The 25,616-nt window shown below is 47.0% G+C and overlaps 1 protein-coding gene and 1 non-coding gene across 2 annotated transcripts in view; one reads left to right on the forward strand and one right to left on the reverse strand.

Moving 5' to 3' along the window:
* The window catches only part of OTOG (otogelin), a 91,234-nt gene that overhangs the window by 13,402 nt on the left and 52,216 nt on the right, over positions 1-25,616 (reverse strand). Inside the window, exons 33-44 of the mRNA XM_027073251.2 lie at positions 22,401-22,679; positions 20,368-20,485; positions 19,617-19,696; positions 17,253-19,048; positions 16,200-16,368; positions 15,744-15,889; positions 15,051-15,140; positions 4,974-5,157; positions 2,416-2,636; positions 2,067-2,205; positions 516-710; positions 91-303 (exon numbers count right to left, since the gene is read on the reverse strand). Of these exons, the coding sequence (XP_026929052.2) occupies positions 91-303; positions 516-710; positions 2,067-2,205; positions 2,416-2,636; positions 4,974-5,157; positions 15,051-15,140; positions 15,744-15,889; positions 16,200-16,368; positions 17,253-19,048; positions 19,617-19,696; positions 20,368-20,485; positions 22,401-22,679 (3,630 nt within the window). The remainder of the gene's footprint in view (positions 1-90; positions 304-515; positions 711-2,066; positions 2,206-2,415; positions 2,637-4,973; positions 5,158-15,050; positions 15,141-15,743; positions 15,890-16,199; positions 16,369-17,252; positions 19,049-19,616; positions 19,697-20,367; positions 20,486-22,400; positions 22,680-25,616) is intronic.
* On the forward strand, positions 9,843-9,952 carry LOC113603537 (small nucleolar RNA SNORD89). Its single transcript, XR_003425132.1, has one exon. It is a non-coding gene; the product is annotated as a small nucleolar RNA SNORD89 (small nucleolar RNA).

Below are 25,616 nucleotides of genomic sequence, written 5' to 3' on the forward strand. Positions count from 1 at the left end.
GCCCAGGCCTTGTCCTACCCATCAAGGCAGAGCTGGAGCCTTTTAACAGTCTTAAAGTTGAGGTCGAGGAAAGTAAAGGGTCTGACTCACCACAAACTGTCCCCAGGCAGCAGGGATCCTCAGTGGGCAGGAGCAGAGCCACCTCCCCGAAACGTGGGCAGGTCTCAGGGCGGGGCCCTGGGCACTCCAGGTCCACTGGGACGATGGTGTTGGGAGCTTGGCACTGGTGCTGGCAGCATCCGCTGAGGGAGCTGTTCCAGGTCTCCCCCAGGGCCCGCGGCACCCCTGTGCTGTCGGTGCAGGCTGCAGTGGGGGGTACGGTGGGGCACGGGGCACTGAGGCGGGCAAGGAGACCCAGACTGTCCCAGGCTAGACCCTCCCTGGGACACTGACCATCCCCAAAGTGGCCCTGGAGGAATGTAGATGGGCCTCAGCCATGGGTAGCAGGTGGGCTGAGGCGACCCTAGAGCGAGGCCAGCTTTGGAGGGCCCCACCCGGATAGAGGAAGAACCTACCGCACTTCTCCTGAGGGACGCAGAGTGCTGAGTGGCGCCGGTGCAAAAGGGTGCCCTCAGAGCAGACGCAGCCCTCGCCCAGCACCTGGCACTGCTCTGGGTCCAGTGGGCCAAGCAGCCCATCCTGGCATGTCTCCGGGGGCTCACAGGCTGCCACACATGCCTGGTATATGGAGTCACTGGAACACAGGAAGGCTGCAGGGACACAGTGGGCACCAGGCCTGGCTCAGACCCCAGGCAGAGTGAGGAGGGGCCTCAGAGCATCATCTGTGCCTCAGTAGAGAGCGCAAAGGGGTTTAGGGGCATTACCTCCCTTCTCTAGATCAGGAGGCAGCAAGGTACAACCCGTGGCCCAATTCCAGCCTCCCACCTATTTTTGCAAATAAAGTTTTATTGAAATACAGTCACACTCATTCATCTACCTATTGTATCTGGCTGATTTTGCACTACAAGGACAGAGTTGAGTAATTGTGACGGAGACCACACAGCCTGAAAAGCTCAATTATTTACTATCTGGCCGTTTACAGGAAACATTTGCCAACCCCTTGCTCTAGGCCAGCGTTTTCAAACTTTCTTAACGGGAAAAAGCAGATTTTACATTGTGGTCCAATACACAAGTGCATGTAGAACAGTGCTCCTCAAACCTGATTGCCAAGGAGTCACTTGGGAGTTTTTGAAATACCTTTGCCAGGATCCCACTGCAGGGCAACTGAATTGGAACCTCTTGTTGTGGGGCCCAACATTAATACTTTCTGAAGTTCCTTGGTGATTTCAAAGGGGGAGCCAGGATTGAGAGTTACTGATATATGAAAACAAATTTTTTTCACAAAATAATATTTAATCTTTCTAGGTGGAGTACACGCTAGCATTTTCTATTCTATTGTGTATTTTGAATGTGGTGTTGACCCCCAAAGTTGATTTCACACCCGCAGTTTGCAAACGCTCCTCTGGATGACTTAATCTTGTCATCCTTTATCCATCATATTGTAGGTGCGGTCTTCCTGCGAGCTGTTTCCAGCCTATCTGGATGTGTTCACATTTATAAATCAAACTACTCGAGGGCAGTCTACCCCTGCCTACCCCACTAACGCAAACCTAACAGGGTGGGGAGGCGGTGGATCTCACCTCCATTCTCAGGGAAGGAGGGGAGAGACTGAAAGAAGAGAAAGATGACCAAGAATTAAGAGAAAGGAACTAACATTTCCTGGATGGTAACCATGTGGTGGGGCCATTCTGCACACACTGTCTCATGTCACCTTCAAAACAACCCTAGAGGGAGCTACTATTACTGTTCTCATTTTACAGATGAAGCAAGGAGATTCAGATAAATTAAAGAGTAATCAGATAATATTCCTTTGACTTATTAATATAAATTGTAATAAAAATAAATTTATTAATGTACTTATGGATTTATTTATAAAATGTTTCTTAACTTCTTAATATGAATGAATGAATGAATGAATGAATGAATAATTAACAGAAGGTGGGAGCAACAGAAGCAATGGAGGAGTCCCCCACCCTCCCTGCTCCCCCCTCAGCCCCCTGACTCACGGCAGTAGTCGGAGCGTCTCCACTCGATGCACACGTGGAACTTGTGGCACATAGCCACATACACGGTCAGTGCCACGCAGGGCTGCTGCACGTACTTGGTGTCCCGGATCCACAGCTCACAGAACGACTCTGGGGAAACCTGGGCACGTGCATCAGATAGCCCTGCTTGTCCCGACTCCCCTCATCCCAGCATCTAGCTCCTCCTAGCCCTGTCCAGGGGCAACAACGAGCTTCTGAAGACTCCTAATCCAGTCCCAAGTTCAACACCTCTGGGGACCCACCCTCTGCAGGTAGTGCTGCCATTCCTAGCCCAGGAGGTCCCCCAACACCGGACACAGTGGGTACATACAAAGCGGTGACAGGCGCTGAAGGTGCGGTTGGACACCATGCGAAGGCAGGGTGAGCAGTCAGCTGTGGCACAGCTGTCTGGGCGGAAGCGGGTCTGGCCCACCGAGGTCAGGGAGCTGGGCACCTGCCAGCTGTCCAGAAAGGGAGCAGGGTCCTCAGCCTCACCCACCACAGAACCATCCTCCAGGGTGAGGTCATTGGCTGCGTCCCCATCACAGATACCTGAAATGGGGCAGAATTATGCCGATAGCTATAATAATCACCACCACGCCCAGGTCCCCAGATGTCACTCTGCATATTTCTTACAACAATTCTTTGAGGCTGGTATTACTATTATCCTCATTATATAGATGAGATAAACCAGGCACAGAGAAGATAAGAAACCTGCTGTGTAGGAAGATGTTGTTGTTCTCAGGAAATGCACACCAAAGAATTTAGGGATAGAGGGATACAATGTCTCAAACATACTTTCAAATTGCTCGGAAAAATGCATATATATGCAAATTGCATACACATAAAAAAGTACATACATATAAATCCTACATGTATAGATGTATTTACACATCTACCTGCATGCATACACATGTGTGTGTTTTATATACATACACACACAGAGGCAGGAAAAGTAAATGCGGCAAAATGCAAACACTTAGTAAATCTGAACAAAAAGTACATGGGAGTTCTTCATACTACTTTAGACATTGTGTCAAAACGAAAGGTTACTCCAAAAAATGTGCTCTAGCAGAGATTGCTAGCTAAGTGTAACTAACACCTGTTTCCTTTTCTTCCCGGGCAGTTCCTAGCCTGTGTTTTCCAGGCTCTCCTGGGGTGGGGGAGCCCATGCCGAGTCCCAGCTGGCAGGACAAGAGTGAGGGTGAGGCAGTGACCACTGCCAGGCCTGGTCCATAAACACTTCCTAACTTTTTTTCCTGCAGTGGAACTGGAAGCTTGTGCTGAGAATGGAAGAGCCACATGATGAACGGAGTCTCCATTTGGGAATTTACATGTGCCAGAAATCAACTTTGGCTGTGTTGAAAGGCAGGGAGATGGGAGTAGGGCAAGAGCTTGTCTGTCACAGCTTCTAACTCAACTTCCAGCTTTATCTCTCACACTCTAGGCTCCAAACACACACTTCCCTGCCTTTGACCTTGCTTACACTGTTCCCCCTGCCTGAAACACTTCCTCAGAAGTGTGTCCTTCAAATGCCCCTCACATGCATCTGAATCCATGACCTTCCCAGTTCTGCAGAGCAGGCTTTGGTTTGCAGGTATGTCTTGCTCTGGGTGCAAAGACTCGTTTTCCTTTAGACTCATTTTCTTACTCTCTCAGTAGTCCCCCAAGTTGCCCAGCCGGGTGCCCAGGATACTAAGCGTGAATGTGGATAAAAACAGAGGAAAATTAGCCGACTTGTGCTCCAGCCACAAGTGTCATGAATATATAGCATGATTGGCTACAAAACCTTCAGGTTTTATCAATGGTCCAGTGGCTGCGTTTTGGGTCTTGGCCTTGAGTCACAAAGGTATCCCAGGCAGGGGATCACTGCTGCCCCCACCACTCCTTGCCAGGCATAAACAATGGAAGGAAGAAACGGTGGCAAAGGGATGGTGGAAGTGGTGGCAGTGCTGGTGTGTGTGTGTGTGTGTGTGTGTGTGTGTGTGTGTGTGTGTAAAGATGTTTGTATCAATCAGTCAGTAAGGACGGAAGTTTCATAAAACAGCAATTTTGTCTGCTTTGCATACTCTCTGTCCTGTGACTGGTATATGGGAAATAAATGAAAGAATGAGCAGGGACCAGACTTAAATGTGTCACTTCATATGTAGAGGGCATTTTGAATACAGGGGTGCAAGCGTGAATGATTAAAATGGGTGCAGATTAATGGGGGGGAGGCCACGCAAGTATGTGTGTGTGTAAGTGTGCCTATGTCTCCCGTCATCATAATCACGGCCATCTGTCTTGGGTGTCCTGTGAGGGTGCAGCAGTCCGCACTCAGACTCTTCCTGCACCCTTTTATCTTATCAAGATACATCCAGTCCCTTAGGGCATGCGCCTACAGTCATGCTGTGGTCTGAAGAGCCCTAATTTTGTGCATTGTGGCAGCTCTGCTGTGTGAGCTTAGGCAAGCCGCTTAACCTCTCTGGGCCCTCTTTCTTCTTTAGTTCAATGGCCACCTCTCAGGGTTGTTGTGTGGATGGCCTGCAATCAGTGAGATCAGAGTGTGGAAGTGCTTTGTGAAGTGCCCATGCACATGCAGACAGGAAGGATCATCTGGTATTAGGAAGCTGTCAGGGAAGCTGACAGACAATCCCGGCCAAAGTGACAACTGGCCGAGACCAGAGCCCCGCGCCATCTCCCTGCTGGCAGCTTCAGCCCCAGAACACAGGACATTAGGTCTCTCTGCCCTGGCAGCTCTCCTGGTCCCACCTCTGGGCTGGCACTCTGTCCTAGCTTCCCCTGATTTCACACAGAGGAACCTGTGTCTGGGGACAGAGGTGGACTCCGGAAACTCAGGGAGCTAGATCCCCTCACCTCCCGCCCCACCCCAGCTGGGTCCCTCCTCACCGCAGAGGCCACGGCCCTGGGCCTCGCTGGTTTTGCTGGCCTCCAGGATCATGAGTCCTGAGCTGTGGAGCCACTGGATCTGGATGTGTGACGGCGTCCGGATCACGTACATGTGGCCTGTGTCCTCAATTCTGAATCCGTGTCTGCTCACAGGGGGCCAGACAGGCTGTGAGTCCACAGTCACCTTGTGGGGTGGGGGTGTTCAATGTGAGCACAGCTTGTCTGTCTGCCCATCCGTTCATCCATCCCTCCATCCATTTATCCAACAAACCGTATCAAGCTATGTCACAGGCTCTGTTTCAGGCACATGTGGCCAAGACACAGTCCAGGGTGGCACAGAAGAATTCTGAAACCATTTCATGAGCACAAAATGATAAAACAAGAAATACAACAGTGGGAGGCAGGCTGCATTCCTGTGCCCAAACAAACACACACCTTGAGCCTTTCTAATCACTCTCTTCTTTCCTGATCTGCTCAGATCATTTTTTTAGGGAGATTTTCCTAAGTCTCCAGCCTCTAGCTTGGGCACCCCTTCTCTGGGCTGACCTCATCTCTGTGCTGACCGTTAAGATAGAATCTGTTCCCTCATCGAGGCATCCTGTGGACTCTGAGTTTCTTAAGGGCAAAAATTCTGTCTGATCCACCTTCAAATCCCCAGCTCTTGCCTTTGAGCCTGACATTAACTGGGGTCTCAATCAATGTTTGTGATAGAAGGAAAATTGTAAAAGCGGTCAGGAAAAAAAAAGACCCATTATGTAGGGAAACAAAGATCAGAATGACAGAAGATTTCTTATTGGAAATAAGCAAGGTGAAAGCACAACTTTATATATAGCAGCACTATTCACAATAGTCAAAAGGTGGAAACAGTCCAAACGGCCATCGATGAATGAATGGATAAAACAATGGTGGTATGTACATACAATAGAATGTTATTTAGCCCAAAATTGAATGAAGTACTGGTAGATATTACAACACAGATGAACCTCAGAAATATTATGCTAAGTCAAAGAGCAAGACACAAAAAGTCACATATTATAGACTCCATTTATATGAAATATCCAGAATAAGCAAATCTATAGACAGAATGCATATTGGTGGTTGACAGGGGGTAGGGAGATTAATGATTAATTTTATGTTAGCTCAATTTTACCTCAATTTAAAAAGAAAAGACAGTGGAGCAAAATCTTTAAAGCACTGAAAGAAAAATTAAAGTCAACCTATAATTCTAAACCTAGTTAAAATATCTTTAAAAAATTTGGGAATGCAAGCTGGTGCAGCCACTCTGGAATACAGTATGGAGGTTCCTCAAAAAACTAAAAATAGAACTACCCTATGACCCAGCAATTGCACTACTAGGCATTTATCCAAGGGATACAGGTGTGCTGTTTCGAAGGGACATATGCACCCCCATGTTTATAGCAGCACTATCAGCAATAGCCAAAGTATGGAAAGAGCCCAAATGTCCATCGATGGATATACGATGTGGTATATATATGTGTGTGTGTGTGTGTGTGTATATATATATATATATATATACACACACACACACATATACATAAACACACACACACACACATACACACACACACACACACACACACACATATACAATGGAGTATTACTTGGCAATCAAAAAGAATGAAATCTTGCCATTTGCAGGTACATGGACAGAACTGGAAGGTATTATGCTAAGTGAAATTAGTAAGTCAGAGAAAGACAAAAATCATATGACTTCACTCATATGAGGACTTTAAAAGACAAAACAGATGAACCTAAGGGAAGGGAAACAAAAATAATATAAAAACAGGGAGGGGGACAAAACAGAAGAGACTCATAAATACGGAGAACAAACTGAGGGTTACTGGAGGGGTTGTGGGAGGGGGGATGGGCTAAATGGGTAAGGGGCACTAAGGAATCTACTCCTGAAATCATTGTTGCACTATATGCTAACTAATTTGGATGTAAATTTAAAAAAATAAAAAATAAAACAAGTTAAAATTAAAAAATATCTTTAAAAAATGAAGGTGAGGTCAAAACTTTTTCAGATATATAAAAACTGAAAGAATTTATTACTGGCAGAACCTCACTATAAGAATATTAATGGAAGTCCTTCAGGCAGAAGAAAAGTGATATCAGATGGAAATCGAGATCTACGCAAAGGAATGAAGGACACCAGGAATGATAAATATGCAGATAATATAAACTTTTCTTATTTTAAAAACCATGCTAGAAAATAATTGACTGCTTCAGGAAAAGTAATAATGATGTAATGTGTAGTTTATAACAGATGTAGAAGTAAAATGTACAGATAATAATCCAACATAGGCAATGAAATGGAATCATTAAAAATAACCTCAAAATGGGGCACCTGGGTGACTCAGTTGGTTAAGTGTCTGACTCTTGATTTCAGCTCAGGTCATGATCTCATGGTCATGAGATGGAGCCCTGTGTTGGGCTCTGAGCTGAATATGGGGCCTGCTTAAGATTCTCTTTCCTCCTCTCTCTCTGCCTCTCCCTCCTCAAATAAATAAATAAATAAATAAATAAATACCCAAAGAGGACAGAAAAGGAGGAAAGGGAGGGGACAAACAGAGAACAAATACCAACATTATGTTATATACAAACCTAATCATATTGATGACTAAATTAAATGTAAATGGTCTAAGGATCTCCCAATTAAAAGGCAGAGATTCACAGATTAGATAAGAGGAAAGGAAGATCCAACTATTCACACCCTACAAAATCCTACTTTAAATAAAAAGACACACTATGTTAAAAGAAAAAGGATGGAAAAAGATGTCTCTTAGATATATACATTAAATATACATGCTAACACAAATCAAAAGAAAACTGGAGAAGCTATTACAGACAATTCAGACAAAGCAGAATTCAGAACAAGGACTTTTACCAGGAGAAAAAGGACATTTCATACTGATAAAGGAGTTAATTCAACAAGAGGGAATAACAATCTTAAGTATTATGCACCAAATAACAATTTAAAAATAGGTGAATAAAAAACTGATAAAACTCCAAAGAAAAATTGACAAATCAACAACTTTAGTCAGAAATTTCAACATCTTCTCTTTCAATGATTGATAGAACAAATAGGAAATGAGTAAGGATGTAGAGACTTGAACAACACTATCAGTCAACTTGACCTAACTGACATTCACAGAATACTCCACTCAACAAGAGAATATACATTTACAAGATAGAGTGTATTCTGGTACATAAAACAAGTCTCATTAAATTTAAAAAGGTCAAAGTTAGATGAAATGTTCTCTGAACACAGTGAAATTAAATTAGAAATCAGTAATAGAAAGGTATCTGGAAAATCACCAAATATTTGGAAACTAAAGAAAAACACTTGTAAATAACCCATGGATTAAACAAAAATCAAAGGGAAAATTTTAAAGTATTTTAAACTTAATGAAAATGAAAATACAAGATATCAAAATTTGTAAGATGCTGCTAAATCAGACCTAAAGGGAAAATTGTGGCACTAGATACTTATATTAGAAAGAGCAGAAAGGCCTCAAATCAGTGACCTAGGCTATAACCTTAATAAACTAGAAAAAAAAAGAGTAAATTAAACCCAAAGGAATCAGAAGGAATAAAATAATAGACATAAGAGCAAAAATCAATGAAATAGAAAACAGAAAAACAGCAGAGAAAACCAATAAAAACATTCTTTGAGAAAAACAATAAACCTGACAAAACTCTAGCCAGACTGGTGAGGAAAAAGAGAAAAGACAGAAATTACTAATATCAGGAATGAGACAGGGTACATGGATACAGATCCTATGGTATAGCAAGGATATCCTAAAAGGATAACAAGAGTGTACGATGAACAACTTAACGCCTAGAAATTTGACAACGTGGATAGAATGGACATATTCTGTGAAAATGAAAACTACCCCAGCCTACTAAAGAAAAAATAGGTAACCAGAATAGCCCTATATCATTTTAAAAAATTGAATATGTACTTAAAAACCTCCCCCAAAGAAAACTCCAGACCCAGATGGCTTCACTGTTGAAGTCTACCAAATATTTAAGGGAAAATATGAAAATTACCAATTATACACAAACTTTTTCAGAAAATTAAAGAGGGGGAATACTTCTAATTCATTATTGAGGCCAGCATTACTCTGATACCAAAACTAAACTAATACATTACAAGAAAAGAAAATTTAGACTAATACACTTCATGAAGATCCAACAACATATAACAAGGCTAATATATCTCAACCAAATAAAGTTAATTCCAGGAATGCAGCACTAGTGCAACATTTGAAAATCGTAGTATTCAACACATTAATAGTCTAAAGAAGACCAATGGAATATTATTCAGTGGTAAAAAGAAATGAGCTATCAAGCCATGAAAAGCCACGGAGGAACCTTGAATGCATATTGCTAAATGAAAGAAATCAATCTGAAAAGGCTACATACTATATGGTTCCAACTCTGTGGCATTCTGGAAAAGCAAAACTGTGGAGACAACAAAAAAGATCAGTGGTTGGGTGGGGGCTGGCGACCAACTGGCAGAGGACAGAGAATTTTTAAACCAGTGGAAATACTCTGGATGATATTATAATGATGGATAGATGTCATTACACATGTACCCAAACCCATGTGGAAAACCAAGAGTGACCCCTGAGGTAGGTAGACTATGGACTTCAGGTGATGATGATGTGTCAATGTAGATTCATTCACCTTGGTAACAAATGAACTCTGGTGATTGAGGCTGGTAATGAGGGAGGCTATGCATGTGTGGGTACAGAGGGTATATGGAAAATCTCCATATGTTCCTTTCAATTTTGTTGTGAACCTGAAACTGCTCTAAAAGAGTTAAATCTTTAAAAAAAATGGTCTGAGGAATGATTACAATAAAAGGCCAAATTGCAATGCCTCTCCCAGCTGCTCTTTGTGGGTGCACGATGAGAACATCTTCAGATGTGAACCATTGGTCTGACCTCAGTAATCACAGGATTGAACCTTCGTACGTTGGGGAAGCTTTCCAAACAGGTATGGCCAAAAAAGGCATTCCCATAGAGAGCTCAAATTTAAGAAAAATAATCAGTTAAGAAAACATAATCAGGGAACCTCAAACAACACTGTGGCTTAAAGAAGCAGTGAATACCTCTCTGTGTACTTTTCAATACACTTGCCAAATCCAGGACTGCTACAATCGTAAAAGTTATCATAATAATAGAACCTTCAAAAGCAGGTGATTTGAAGATATTAAGCTAGAAATTATAACTAGAAAATCTGGAGAATTTGATTTTTTTAACATGACAGTTAAATTGAACTCATCTGATGACACGTAGAAGTTGATTGCATGGTTATTGAATCTAGGATTATAGCTTCTTTCTCAGGAAAACTGTCTTCTACTTTTAAGTATATTTAATGAAGAAGATTTTGCTGATGTTGTAAATGTAAATCTTGACTCAGAGGTTTTTTTATATACATAAAATGTTCTCTAAATATAACTACTATTATTTGTAAGCTATTTATTTAAAACAAATTTGAAAATCTTTCCTTTTTTAAGTAAACAGCAATACTGTGATTTGGGGGTAGGGTAGAAAGTCTAAAGAAAAAGAACACTATGATTATTTCAATAAATGCAGTGAAAAGCTTTGACAAAATTCAACATCTGCTTACAGTAATAAAAACTCTCAGCAAACTACAAATAGGAGAAAACTTTCTTCACCAGATAAAGGATATCTATAAAAGACCTACAACTAACTTTGTGCTTTATAGTGAAAGACTGAACGCCTTCTCCCTAAGACCAGATACAAGACAAGGATGTCAGTGCTCAATCCCTCTTATTCAACATCATATTAGAGGTCCTAACCAATGCAATAGGCAAGAAAAATAAATTTTAAAAATACCCACTGGAAAGGAAGAAATAAAATATTTAGAAAAGACATAAACATCTATGTAGAAAAACTAGAAGAATTTACAAGAACTAATAAGTGAGTTTAACAAGGTTGCAAGATATGATATCAATGTAAAACTCATGTGTACATATAAACAGCTAAATGAAAACCCAACGGCAAACACTTTTTAAGAGATGCAAAAATCAATTGTATGTATATATATTAGCAATGAGCGATTGGAAAGTGAATAAAAAGAACAGAATCATTTACAATAACATCAGAAATATGAAAATTTTAGAGATAAATCTGACAAAATATGTTCAAGATTCTTATATTGAAAACTACTTTATATAGAAAGATGAAATAATTAAAATAGCCAACATAATTTTGAAAGAGAAGAAAGTTGGAAGACTCATACAACCTGATTTTAATAAAAATTTAATAAGAAGTAACAGTTATCAAGACAGTGTGGCACTGGTGAAAAGATAGATATATAGATTTGTGGAACAATATTAAAGGTCCAGAAATAAACCCAAACATTAATGGTCAGTTGATTTTCGACAAAGGTGCAAAGACAAGTCAATGGAGGCAGGATAATCTTTTTAAAAAAGGTGCTGGAGGGGTGCCTGGGTGGCTCGGTCGGTTAAGCGTCGGACTTCGGCTCAGGTCATGATCTCACGGTCCGTGAGTTCGAGCCCCGCGTCAGGCTCTGTGCTGACCGCTCGGAGCCTGGAGCCTGTTTCAGATTCTGTGTCTCCCTCTCTCTCTGCCCCTCCCCTGTTCATGCTCTGCCTCTCTCTGTCTCAAAAATAAATAAACGTTAAAAAAAAAATTTAAAAAGGTGCTGGAACATATAGGTGTCCATATGTGAGAAAAAAAAAAGAATCTTGACCCATACCTCACTCCATTTATAAAAATTGACTTAAAATGCAGCATATACTTAAAACTACTACTTAGAGGCACCTGGGTGGCTCAGTTGGTTAAGCGTCCAACTCTTGATTTTGTCTTAGGTCATGCTCTCACAGTTTGTGAGATCGATCCCCACATTTGGCTCTGTGCTGACAGTGAGGAGACTGCTTGGTATTCTCTCTCCCTCTCTCTCTCTCTGTGCCTCCCCCCCCCCCAAATAAATAAATATTTTTTAAAAATTTAGAGACGTCTGGGTGGTTCAGTTGGTTGAACGTCCAACTTCAGCTCAGGTCATGATCTTGCCATTCATGAGTTCAAGCCCCACGTTAGGCTCTGTGCTCACAGCTCAGAGCCTGCAGCCTGCTTCAGCCCTCTCTCTCTGCCCCTCCCCCACTCGCACTCTGTCTCTCTCTCAAAAATAAACATTAAACAATTTTTTAAAGTAATACCTAAAGCTATAAAACTTCTAGAAGAAAACATAGGAGAAGATCCTTGAGACTTTGCATTAAGCAAAAGTTTGTTAGAACACCAAAATCATGATCCATAAAAGAAAGAACTGATAAACTGGACTCCACCAAAATTAAAAACTTCTGCTCTTTGAAAGACACTTGAAAGTGAATGAAAAAATGTGCCACAGACTGGAAGATAATACTTATATCTGATAAAGGACCTGTATCCAAAAAAATACAAAAAATTCTCAAAACTCAATAAAACAGACAACATAATCTTTAAAACGTGCAAAGGTTTGAACAGACATTTCACCAAAGAGGATATACCATGGAAAACAAACCCATGAAAATATATTCAATATTATCAGCAATTAGAGAAATGCAAATTAAAACTACAATGAGATCTTATTACACATCTGTTAGAATGACTTAAAAACTCAACACCAAAAGACCACAATAATCCAACTAAAAAATGGGCAGAGGACCTGAATAGACATTTTCCAAAGAAGTCATACAGATGGCAAAGAGACACATGAAAAGGTACTCAAAATCACTAATCATCAGGGAATTGCAAGTCAAAACCACAAGAGATTACCTGATACCAGTCAGAATGGCTAGAATCAAAAAGATGAGAAATAACAAGTGTTGCTGAGGATGTGAAGAAAAAGGAACCCTTGTGTGCTGTTGGTAATGTAAATTGGTGCAGCCACTGTGGAAAACATTATGGAGGTTCCTTAAGAAATTAAAAATAGAAATACTATATGATTGGGGTGCCTGGGTAGCTCAGTCAGTTAAGTGTCCGACTTCTGCTCTGGTCATGATCTCATGGTTTGTGAGTTTGAGCCCTGCGTTGGGCTCTGTGCTGATGGCTCAGAGCCTGGAGCCTGCTTCGGATTCTGTGTCTCCCTCTCTCTCTGTCCCTTCCCTGCTCATGCTCTGTCTCTCTCTCAAAAATGAGCAAACATTTTAAAAATTAAATAAAAAAAAAGAAATACTATATGATCTAGTAATTCCACTACCAGGTGTTCACCCAAAGAAAACAAAAACACTAATTCAAAAAGATATATGCACCCCTATGTTTATAGCAGCATAATTTATAATAGCCAAGATATGGGAACAACCCAAGAGTCCATCCATAGATGAATGGATAAATAAGATTTATGTATACATACATATATGTGTGTGTGTGTGTACACACAATTATTACTCAACCATAAAAAAGAATGAAATTTTTCCATTTAAGGCAAAATGGAAGGACCCTAGAAGGTACTGTGCTATGTGAAATAAGTCAGACACAGAAGCAAATGGTGCATGATTTCACTTAAATGTGGAATCTAAAAAACAAAACAAATGAAGAAAGAGAGAAAGAAAGAAAGAAAGAAAGAAAGAAAGAAACAGAAAAAGAGAAAGAGAGGAAGAAAGAAAAAAAAACAGATTTAAAACAGACTTAAATACAGAGAACAAACTGGTGGTTGCCAGAGGGAAGGTGGGTGGGGGAATGGGTGAAATAGATAAAGGGAATTAAGGGGTACAAACTTCCGGTTATAAAATAAATAAGTCATGAAAATGAAAAGTACAGCATAAGGAATACAGTCAATAATATTGTAATCACATACAGTGACAAGTGGCAGCTACATTTATACTGATGAGCACTGAGTAATGTATGAAATTGTTGAATCACTATGTTGTACACCTGAAACTAATATAATATTATATGCTAACTATACTTCAATTTAAAAAACCTTATACAAATGCTTAGGTATCTTTATTTGTTAGCACCCCAAACTGGAAGCGGCCCAAATGTCTTTCAACTGGCAAACGGATAAACAAATAGTGGCACATCCGTATGACAGAATATTACAACAATAACAATCAACAGACTATTGATACATGCCATGGGGGAGAATCTCACTGTATACTCTGGTTCCCTGAATATGCCATTCTGGAAAAGCCAAAAGTATAGGGACAGAAGGCAGCGGTTGTCAGCAGGTGGGAGAGGTTGACAACAAAGTGGCACAGGGCAACAACTGGGGGTGATGATTATGGTGGTGGTTACAAGACTGTGGGTGTTTGTTAAAACTTATAGAACTGCACACTAACAAGGGTGAATTTTACTGTAGGTAAGTTATACCTCAAATTTCTTTTAATGGAAACATTTAAAAACCTAAGGGGTAAAACCCAAGGAGTTTTCTCCCGTTCCTGAGAGCTTCAGAGGGTGTGGTGGCCCTAAGTTTGGCATTCAAGGGCAGATTCCAACAGGAGGGCTGCAGATCTTGGCTCAGGAATGGGTGGGGAGAGTCAGGACCACAGGAGGACACACATCAGCCCCTCTGACCCACCTGTTGGGAGGAGCAAAGCAGGCCCTTGGGAGGGTACCACACAGAGTGGGCTGCTGTTGAACGCCAGCTCCTTGGCAGAGGTGGGCTTAGTGTGAAACTAATGAAGCTTAAAATCAGGGCTCCTCACTTAGATAGTCCCTTTCTCAGAAGGGGCTCTAGAAATATATACTTTTAGAAAAACATTGCCATATATTTATATAAAACTTGAACATGGCCACATATTTTTATAAAAACTGCTGAAGTAGATACTTTAACCGCAATCATTTAAGGTCACTCTCTCTCTTGCCATTCTAACTTCCTCTCGTTTACAATATTCCTCCCAGTACCTGTGCTCCCCTGACATTAGAGTGGCCACAAATATTTTAATTAAATCACTTTCAAATATAACTTTTCCATTCGAGTTCCTGCCCACTCTTGCCCCCAATCACGAACAAGCCTCAAGACCCCTCCCCTGTCCCCATGATTGCTGCCCTAGGAATACTGGCTCTTTGATGCACTCACCTTCCGGTTGAAACGGTCGATGGTGACCTGATGGGTCAAGTGAGTCACATTCAGCATCACCGGACAGAACGGGGGCCAGTTTAGGTGACCCTGCAGAGAGAGCCCAACCTTCATCAGCTTGGAGTCCAGGCCTGTTGTCTGCTTCTCCTGGTGAGCCATTGTGAGCACACTTTCCTGGCCACCCCCTCTCAATATGCCAGGAGCACTCACTGGGGCTGTGCAGATGGTGCACAAAATCCCATGGAACATGTCTGGTTCTACCTGACCTCCTGTAAGCCCAACCAAAAAAAAAAAAAGAAGAAGAAGAAAAAACAAACAAAAATACCCTGCCTCCTTCCACCTGGCTCATGGGGATATCCTAGTAGGTGATTCTCTGCAGCCCGCACTCTTGACCTCAGGCCCTGGAGTGGCATCCCCACTTCTCTACACTTCAGTGCCTCCCACATGGGCCTGGGCAGCTGGGACAAGCTGGGAATGGCACAGGCCCCAGGAAGGGCCAGGAGGTGGTGCACTCCACTTACCCTTTTCCCACACATCCCTTCCAAGAGACCCTTGACAGAGGGAAATACTGTAGGGGTTTACACATCTGTCCTCAACTCTGGCATCCCTCAAAACCCAATTCACCGCTCAATCTCCCTTCCAAACCTAGTCAATCCCAAGGCCCCAGAAGGAAAGGAAGTAGGGGGAAGTCACCAGGTTAGCACTTTTGCAGTCAAGGACATGGACGGTGACCATTTCGTTGGAGCTCTGGGTGAGGACGTAGATGGCCTCCTTGAACAGGGCTACGTGGCTCCCATCAAAGGTTATGAAGCTTAGGTCAGGGAAGATTGAGCATCGGCCTGGGGGAGGGGCAGGGATGAGAAGAATAGATGGATGCTTCTGGGGGCCAAGGCCACCCAGGAACAAAGGGCAGGCCTCTTGGCCTTTTCCTGGGTGATGGAGAGGCCCTGGGGACTGGAGAGCCACTCAGAGCAGGCATCACAGAGATGAGGTTGCAAGAGTAGGGAATCTGCCAGGTCAGGGGTCACACGGAGACAAGAGGTCCCATAGGAGAGTGCAGTCAGGTCAGGGTTACCCTAAGGCTGAGGAGCACACAGGTAAGGGGCCGAGGTCACACTGGGGGAGGATCGGGTGCATCCCAGGACTCACAGGCACATTCCCAGACGGGGCAGCAGCGGTCCCCGCCCACCCTCACTGCGAGGCCCAGGACCCCACAGCGAGGGGGTTTGGCGCCCTGGGGACAGTGCTGGGACTGGTTCACTCGGATCAGCTGGCCCTCCAGGCAGATGTGGCGGACGCAGTCCTGCTCAGCGATTGGCTGGGGCACAGGGTGGAAGGACAGCGTGAGTGCCCAGCCTAGTGCCACAGCCACTCATTCCCCCACCCCAGCCGTCAAGCCTAAGGGCAATAAGACCCTTTCCAATGTAGACTGTAGCAGGTCAGGGGACCCAGAAGTAAGACTACTAGGGAGTGGTGTCCTTACTCTCCACGCACCCAACATACCCATCAGGGGCCTGGGGATGGGCTGAGCATGAGATTGGGGGTCGGGGAACTGACTCCCAGAGACCTCTGCATATCTGTCTGGCCCTTGCTGAGAGCTCCAGGTACACAGATGTGCAAACACACTAGCTTAGACTCAGAAAAACCCGAGCATACCCATGCATGCACACACACATACACACACACACACACACACACACACACACACTCACACACAATCTTGCTTTATCTCTCTTTCTTACAAATGCACACACACTGTCTTGTAACACCAAATATCACACACACACACACACACACACACACACACACTGACATATGAGGGCTCACCCTGAGTCTCACACACATACACTATGCACACATAGTCCCATGTAGCTCCATAGACACAAACAGACACATGCTAGCACACCCGTGTTGTCATGCTCTGGATGTCATGCTAAGTCATCCAATCAGCCCTAGGGGAATGGTCGGACTCTGCTATGACATCGGGGGCCCAGAGGAGACTGGAGAACCTGTCAGGCTCCAGAGTGTGGGGCAAGGGTGAGGGGGGTGACTGAAGCCCCATCTTTCAGCCTGGCAGCCAGTGAAGGAGAAGCAGGAGCAGGCCATGAGGAATGTGATGGCAATGATGGTGTCCCAGCCAGGGGGCACAGGAGGAGAGACACATGGAGTGTCCACATATGGGGGGCCTGACAAGTCACTCACGACACACGTGGCAGATGTGCTGTCCTCAGTGGTGGTTGTCAAGGTCTCTGCCGAACTCGCTGCGATGCTCTGGGCTGGGGCCGAGCGCCCAGACTGCTTGGTGGTGGCCTCTGCCTCCAGCTCTGCTGGGAGCCGAGGTCCAGCCGAGGTTCCATGGGCCTCGGGCAGCTGAGGGAGCAGAACCAGTGCGCTCTCTCGGGAGGCGGTCCTGGCCGAGACGCGGCTCAGGGGATAGGATGTAGGCACCAGTGGCACTGTGCCAGCCCAGGGGACGTCAGCCTCAGGTGCCAAGGTAGCAAGAGTGTGGGCCACAGCAGGTGTGAGTTCTGTGGGCCCCCCCTGGGCAGAGCCATGTATCCTGGTGGGCAGAGACACTTGCTTGGACAGGATGGCCATCTTCTCTGCGGTGCTTTTTTGTGGGGCAACAGATACTGTGGAGGCTGCCCCCTCAGCCATGGCCACGACTCCAGAGGCTGGCAATGTGGCTCCCAGAAACAGGCCTGGTGCCGTGCCTACTGCCTGAGGGGTTATGTGATGGGGCAGGTCTACCTGGCCCACAGCGGGGGTGAGAGGAGGTGCTGAGCTGAGTGTCTGAGCAGGTGGAGTTGTGGCCATAGGGGGAGATGTGGCCTGCTGCTGCGGGAGCAGAGGGGTGGTGACAGAACCCTTGGACCCGGGCGTGGCCACTGGGGCAGATGTGCCCACCTTGGCCAAGGGCAGGCTGGTATCGAGAGGCAGGCCAGAGAGGAGCTGGTGTGGCTGAGTTGAGTCCAGAGACACGAAGGGTGTGACCCCCAGCCCGTGAGCAACTGTGGACTGGCTGGTGGCAGCTGGAGTCTTTGGGGGCGGAGCTGGAAGCCTGGTGGCTGTGGTGGTGTGCCAGGCAGGGTGGAGTGGGGCAGTGGGGAAGGGTCTTGGAAGTGAGGATGGTGGGATACCCAGGGGCTGGTCGGGCCCAGGTTGCTTCTCTGTCGGTGGCTCCATCTCTACTCTCTTGGTTGCCAGAGGACTAACAGGAACCTGTTCTGCTTCTGTTCTAGCCTCAGCCAGGGGGCTGCTGGGACTAGAAACGCTCTGGGCCTGTATGGGCTGAGGGATCCCTGTCCTGTTCGTGGCCTCTGTTATTGCAGGTGTCAGCAAAGCCTTGTGGGATCCCAAGGAAGTGAGGGGCCTGGAGGTCACTGCAGGGGAAGCCACAGGTCTGGAGGGGGAACTTGCAGGCAACTCTAGGCTTGGGAAGGGCTGGAGGGGCGTGGTCTTAATAGTCAAGGAGCCAGGGCCTGGGACCGTCACAGCTTTGGTCATGAGTGGGAAGCGAGGTGCAGGGGGTGACCGGGAGGAGACTGTGATGTCGGGGCTCCCTGCAAAGGTCAGAGTCACCCTAGTCGTCTTCATAGCACTTGGTCCTATGCTAGGTGTGGGAGTCTGCTGCGAAAGGGAGAGGGATGAGGATTCTGGGGCAAGGGAGGTGGCCAGGTGGCTGGCAGTCACTCCCTTGCTGGCCGGGGCCTCTGTGGGGTGGACAGGGAGGTTAGATGCAGTGACCTCCAGCGGCTGCTGCAGAGTGAGCTGTGTGGGGCCTGGAGACAGCATTGGCCCCTGAGTAGCTACCAGGGGTGGGTTCAGGGCTGTGGTGAGTGGGGCAGCTGGAGTGAGCGCTGGCTTGTGAGACGGGGCCCCGGGAGCTTCCTGTGGAAACTGCAGCTCCTTGTCACTGGGAGTGGGCAGCTCTTGACTGGGAGGCAGGGTCTCATTGCCAAGAGGTTCTGTGGGACCCAAAACCATGGGCTCCACACCTGGGGCAGAGAGAGAAGAAGCTCAGAAGTGTCTGTTGCCCCCGGGAGTCTTCACTGGGCAGGGATGTAAAAAAAAAAAAAACAGGGCTCTGGAACCAGCGATTCAGGTGAACATGGGGGAAGGCAGCTTCCAACGTCCAGCCAGGCTGCCTGACCAACCCAGGGGCCTCTGCCGCATGGCACTGGATGACTCCCAGAAGTCAGCAGGTCTGGACTCTGCCCCATACTTGAGCTTGGATTCAAGTCCAAAGTCCAACCTTGGACTCTTGCCCCAAAACCTGAGCTCAGAGCCAACAGACCTCAGGCCTAAGTTTGTCTGTACCATGTTCCTACTGCCTGATCCCAAGCCAGTCCCTTCCCCACTCTGGGCTTCATTTTTCTCTCTGTACCATAGGGAGAATGGACTGAATGAGGTCCCTGCCTACTCCAGGGTCTCTTCCAGAGGCCCCAATACTGATGCTGCTTCTTTAGGGCCCTGGGGGCTCTGGGCATGATTGGTCAAGGCAACTGTGGAGATTTACAAGAAATCTGAGTGGGGCGGGGGGGATGAGAAATCTAGGCCACTCACAGTCCTCCAGGTAGACACATCTCTGTGTGACTTCATCCAGGACCTTGGGGGTGGGGCATGCAGGTACACAGCCTTCTACCCTGAGGACAGAGCAGGGAGCCAGTTAGCAGTCTGAAATATGAAGGGCATCGTCTCTTTTCACTAGGATTGAGCACCGCTTCATCCCTCCTTATGGCACACATGACATGAACCTCCAGAGACACTGTGTACAGGAGCACATATACCCAAACATGCATGTTGCACACTTTTGCACACACCTTCTCCTCAGACCAAGAGGGAAACACAAAAAAGGCCTGGTTATGCACATACTTGTGCACACACTCACACATGCTCACAAGTGTCTGCATTTAGGCACATTGTTACGCCAGCAAGACTCGAAAGCATTCACACAGAATGTCAAAACATCAGCGCATACACCTTCACGCACACACAGCTGCACCAACATCCAGACACATGCATCTCACATACATGCACATACACACAGCTGTGTAGAGCCCACAGACACACACAGGGCCCAGCTCTATGCACATCATGCACAAATCAATATTCACACATACCCTCGTAAGTCAGGTTTGCTCTGATACGCACGTCCCCATACACACGGCACACGTAACATGCATTCACAAGTATGTGGAAGCACACATATACACCTCAGGACGTGCTCATGCCTATGCCATCAGACTACATGCCCATTTACACGTGTGTGTGCTCAAACCAGTGATGTACACACCTTGACTCCATACCCCCTCACCTGGGCACATCCTGGCAGCTAGCTGCCTGTGGGTCCTGGCAGGTTCGGAAGCAGGGGCTGGCACAAGCATCGTAGTGCCACTCACAGATGGGGTAGGCAGCCCCTGAGGGCTTGGCATCTGGAAAGGCAACCCGCCCCAAGTGCTGAGACTGAGTGAGACTGGGCACCAGCTCAGGGTCAGGTGACAGAACACAGAGGTAATCCTAGCTCAGCCCATCCCCACCCTGCTCCATGGAAGAGACAAATGGACGCATGTAGGAAAAGTAACGAAAAATAAAATAAGACAGCATATACTAAAATAAAAGTCAACCTAAGGGGAAGTTTGTATTCCTGAGAGTCGGGGTCGGTGCCTGGGGGATCTTTGGGATAGGGCTCTGGGAGTTTGGTGTAGGGGCTAAGAAGCCCAGGTCAGGGCACTATAGAGCAGGCAGTTGTAGCTGGGCTTTGAGGGTTGGCCAAAGAGAAGGCTGGGACCTCTGATGTCCCCATAAGGCTGCTCTGCCCCTCTGGGACCTTGATGGCCAGGCTTGCTCTGCACCCCTGGGACCTTGGTGGCTATTAATAGTAATAATAACAAAAACAACAGCACCAAATATGACATTCAACATCTCACAAGTATTTCCCCACAATAATCCTGTGACGTAGCACTATCTTTACCCCCATTTTATGGGTGAGGAAACTGAGGCACAGAAGATGCTGGGAAAATTAAACTCTCCCAGAAGACATTTCCTCAGAAAACGTCCTGTGGCCAGTGTGACAGATGAGGAAACCTCAGAGGAAGTCTGGGCAAAGGGCGACTCAGAGGCAGACAAGACCCCAGACCACCTTAGCAGAAGTGACTGGTCTCTGAAACCATGGCTTGAGCAGGAAGATGTGGGTGGGATCTGCAACAGGCCAGAGGGAGCAGCCCCTTTCCGACTCCCTTTTCCCACACTGCTGATGACTGTGGAGAAAATCTGCTTTTCTAAGATCCTTAAGATCTGAACTGAGAACTTACATTTGGGGAGCACCTACTATAAGCCAGGCCCAGAGCAAAACCCGCGAGATGCAATCAATCCTCACAACAATTTTATGAGGCAAATATTCCCATTGTACAGGGTTGGATGGTGGGGTGCTGTCCTCCAAGTGCCAAGAACTAGGGTCAGGATTTGAACCCAAGGCTGTCTGGCTTCAAAGCCTGCGTTCATTCCACTCTGTCTTCCAGAAAGGGACACAAGCTCTGCCATTACAGCCAGTGATGAATCTGTCCTGGGTGGGGTTCATTGGTGGACTCTACAGATGACCGCTGAATGTAACAACGAGCTGGCCCAGGCCTGGTTTGTAGGGGAGGTGATAAATGAGGAGGCTGGCTGGAGATACATTTATGCATGTATGTAAATGGATCCATTCATGTGGCATGAGGTGCCCTCACAGACACAAACATACATGTCCACATGCAGGACACAGAGGTCTGCCTGAAGTGGTAGAGAAATTGTGATCACTTCCTCCAGGGATTAGGCAGTGATCAAGCATTTGGGGGCAGACCCACCTGGCAGGGGGATGGCAAAGGTCTGGAACCTATCCGTCTCCGCTAGAAAGGGTGTGGAGCTGCCCCATTACTGCCACGGGGGAGAGGGAGACTGCTGGATCCTCAGCCTGGTGCCCCAGGGGACAGTCTTTGAAAGCACAGGGCCAGCATGTGTCCCCATCAGCAAGAAACCTGAGCCAGTGGGCTACGCAAGCTGTGGCCAGGAGCACTTCTTGCCTCCCTTCCACAAAGGCTGCCCTATTTTTAGACCATGTAATCGGCCTGTGGGTGTAGGCAGGACCCAGGAAGCTGGCTGGGCCCCAAGCCCCACTGCCCACAGGCTCCCTAGGCCATCAACATGGAGGTTGGGCCACATCCCATCTCAGGGGCAGCACCCAAGGGTGGTCTCCCTGAGCCAGGAGAGTGGGAATTCTGCCTCTTGAGGGTGATTGGAAGGGTGTGGTGTGAGAGGGTGGGAAGGGCAGTCTGATGAGGGGCTGAGGGTGATGGCAGGGGGGACACCTACCTAGAAGGCGGAAGAACGTGCCCCGGCGGAACACCTCTGTGTGCTCATACAGCCGCAGGACCAGCGTGGGCCCCAACACATAAAGGAAGGACCCAGGCTCTGCCAGTGACTCTAGGGCCACTAGGCCTGCCTGCCACGTCCCCCGGTGCAGTGAGAAGGAGGCATGGTGGTGGAAGGCAACGTTGCCCTGCCACTTAGCCAGCTCCACAGACCCATTGGCTGTGACATGGAGGAAGAAGTTGGGTCTGTCCGCTGCCTCCAGGGATACCACGTCCGGGTCTGCAAAGAGCCAGGTGGGTAAAGTGAGCGCAGAGACGGGTCCATATGGGGCGCAGAACCTCAGAGACTCAGGACAGCAACACGCCCTGTGGATTAGCTGGGCCCTGCTCCTCCATGCCTGCCCACCGACTTCTGCCTGCTGGCTGCCCCTCTGTGCACACCACCTCTCCCTGAGGGAAGTGGAAGGTTGGAGAAGCTGCCAGCTGCCAAACCTCGGGGAGGTGTCTTCCTCCCACCTTCCTTCCCTCCTCCCTCCTTTCTTCCTCTGCAAACATTTTGAGGACACTCTGTGTGCCAGGAGAAATTCTAGATGCTAGGGATGCAGCAGGGAATAGACTGACAGAAACGGCCGCCCCGGAGGAGTCACATTCTATTGGCCAGGCTGGGGTTTGGGGATTTGCCAGGTTTCAGGGACCCCACCTCGGTCCTGCTTCACACAGAATCCCAGATGGTCAGAGCTGGCAGACTGAGGGGTATGTCGAGTCCAAGCCACAGATGGGAAAATAGTGAACCCGAGAGGAGAAGGGGCTTGCTCTGAGCCCTATGATTGGTCTCTGCTGTCCTCTCTCCTGTGTCCACAAAGGCCCAGTTCTAGAAAGTAGGGCTTGTTTCTGGGTGGATAACCCCCTGCACAGGGCCCTGCAGGTTTTGTCAGCCCCCAGATCCACAAGCAGGTGTCCAGGAGTCCCGGCCCGCCACAGCCGGCTGCCTTGTGGGCTAGTGACTTGACGTGCCTAGGCTCTTGTGAGGGATAAACAATACAGTGTATGTGAAAGACCTAGCGTGGGGCTTCATGTGTCTTCCCTTCCCGCCCATGTAGCTCCTGTTACACCTCCCTGAGCAGCTGTGAGAAGACAGGAGGCACATGAACGAAGGATTCATCGTTAACAGTAATAACAACAACTGCTATGTACCAATGACTATGTGCCAGACACAACGCTAAGCAAGCCCTCTACCTGCTGGTTTATTAAATTCCAAGAGCGCCCTGGGAGGTGGCAAATTCATTCATTCAGCAGCTCATGTTTTCTGAGGGCCCTTCATGTGCCAGGCACTGTTCTAGGCACAACAGGGAAAAGAAAAAACAAACCAACAAAAATCCCTGCCGGGATGGAGCTTATATTCAAGTGGGAGGAGGACAAACATAATAAACAAGTAAAATCTATAATAGGTTAGAAGGAGATGATATTGTTATTCCCATTTTACAGATGAGGAAAGCGAGGCCCAGAGTCACACCGATGGTGGACGAGGGAGGCAGGATTAGGAGCCCAGGCAGGCTAAGGCCAGAGCCCAGGATCTTAACCTCTGCACCGTCAGCCCCAGGGATGGGATCCAGGAGCTGGCACAAGGCAGCACAGAGGGGTAGGGTGCTGTGTTCCAGCCCAGCCCTGTTCACGTTCTCGGCGTGACCTCAGGCAAGGCACTTTCCCTCTCGGGGACTTGCCCTCCTTCTTTGTGAAGGCTGCTCTCAGCCTAGATCAAAGTTCTCAACCATTTAAGTCCTCTTAACAGAGGAGAGGCTGGAACGCAGACCCTGAGGTAAAAAGTCTTGTGTTTTACCTGAAGCATTCAAGTGACTTCTACCTCCCAGTCGCTAAATTTTATTTCTTTTTACATCTGTGTTTGGGAGGCAGCATGGCACAGCAGTTCAGATGAAGTACTGGCTGCTGTCACTAACGAGTGACGCACCTTTGGGTGAATTTCCTAACTTCTCTGGGCCGCAGTTCTCGCATCTGTAACTTGGGAAAACAACAGCACCTTACCTCCTAAAACTGCCCTAAGGTCTAAATGAGTTGGTATCTATGAAGCACCGAGAATAGTGTCCAGCGCATGGTAAGTGCTACAGCAGGGTGAGCTACTATTATTAATAAATAAGGAACCTCCTCCCTAAATCTGCAAGTCAAATTGACCCTCCCCGGTGATACACCAGGCTATGACTTGTGTCCCTTTAATATATTCTACAGGACATCAAAACTCCCAAGAGTGACAGGCTCAGGCCTGAATGATTGCTGAGTCTTCCCCTCTGTGACTTTTTCTGCTCTCCATTTCTTCCCATCATAATCTTTTCCATCATTCAAGGCCCCGTTCAAAGGACACTTCCATGCTGCCGCCCCAGATCTCACCTAGAAGGCACATTCTCTTCTGCTGTCCAGTACCCTGGGTACAGTATAAGGGAAGGAGCACAGGATAGGGTAGGTGTGGGGACCTGGGTCCTTACTGGGCCCTGCTCCCACCTGCCCAGGAGACCCAGGCCTGACTGAGGTGGAGGCTGGGCTTCACAGCCTCCTCACTCTGGGGAATCCTGTCCACAGTGATGTTCTTCAAGGACAGGCTACCCTGGGGTTCTGCTTAACATGCCCATAAAACCACTGGAAAATCATCGCCCCCTCTGGACTTCTTACTGGACTAACATATTAAATGGAGAACAGAAAATGCCCACTAAGTAGATGACCTACTGCACCTAGAAGGTTGTGAGACACCCTTCTTTAAATAGGACCACACACGGACCTGGGGATTAGGAACGTTTAGGGAGGGAGTGCTCTCTTTTGGGTGGTGGTGGGTGGCCCAGTCCCAGGCTTCCTTGTGCGGTGACGTGATTCCTCTTGGCACCTCCTACTGTACCCCTGGCTCACACCCCCATGAACATCACCCACAGCTGTGCCTGGGGCTGGGCAGGAGCTGGAGTGTCTCTCTCCTCCTGAAAGCCCTTCCATGGCTTCCCACTGCCCTCAGAATAAAAGCCCAGCTCCTGAGCCCAGCTTACAAGTCCCTCTCTGGCTTCTTCCCACCCCTCAAGGGAACACCACTTACTCTAAGAAGCCTCTCCTGACTCCCCAAGACTGCTTTAGGGGCTCCTCCCAAGTGTTCCCACAGACATTGTTAACTGCCTTTGATCATGTCATGTCTGTCTCCTGGATGGGACTGTGGACTTCTGGTGGG

Source organism: Acinonyx jubatus, chromosome D1 (genome assembly GCF_027475565.1).
Source record: "Acinonyx jubatus isolate Ajub_Pintada_27869175 chromosome D1, VMU_Ajub_asm_v1.0, whole genome shotgun sequence".
NCBI lineage: Eukaryota > Metazoa > Chordata > Mammalia > Carnivora > Felidae > Acinonyx > Acinonyx jubatus.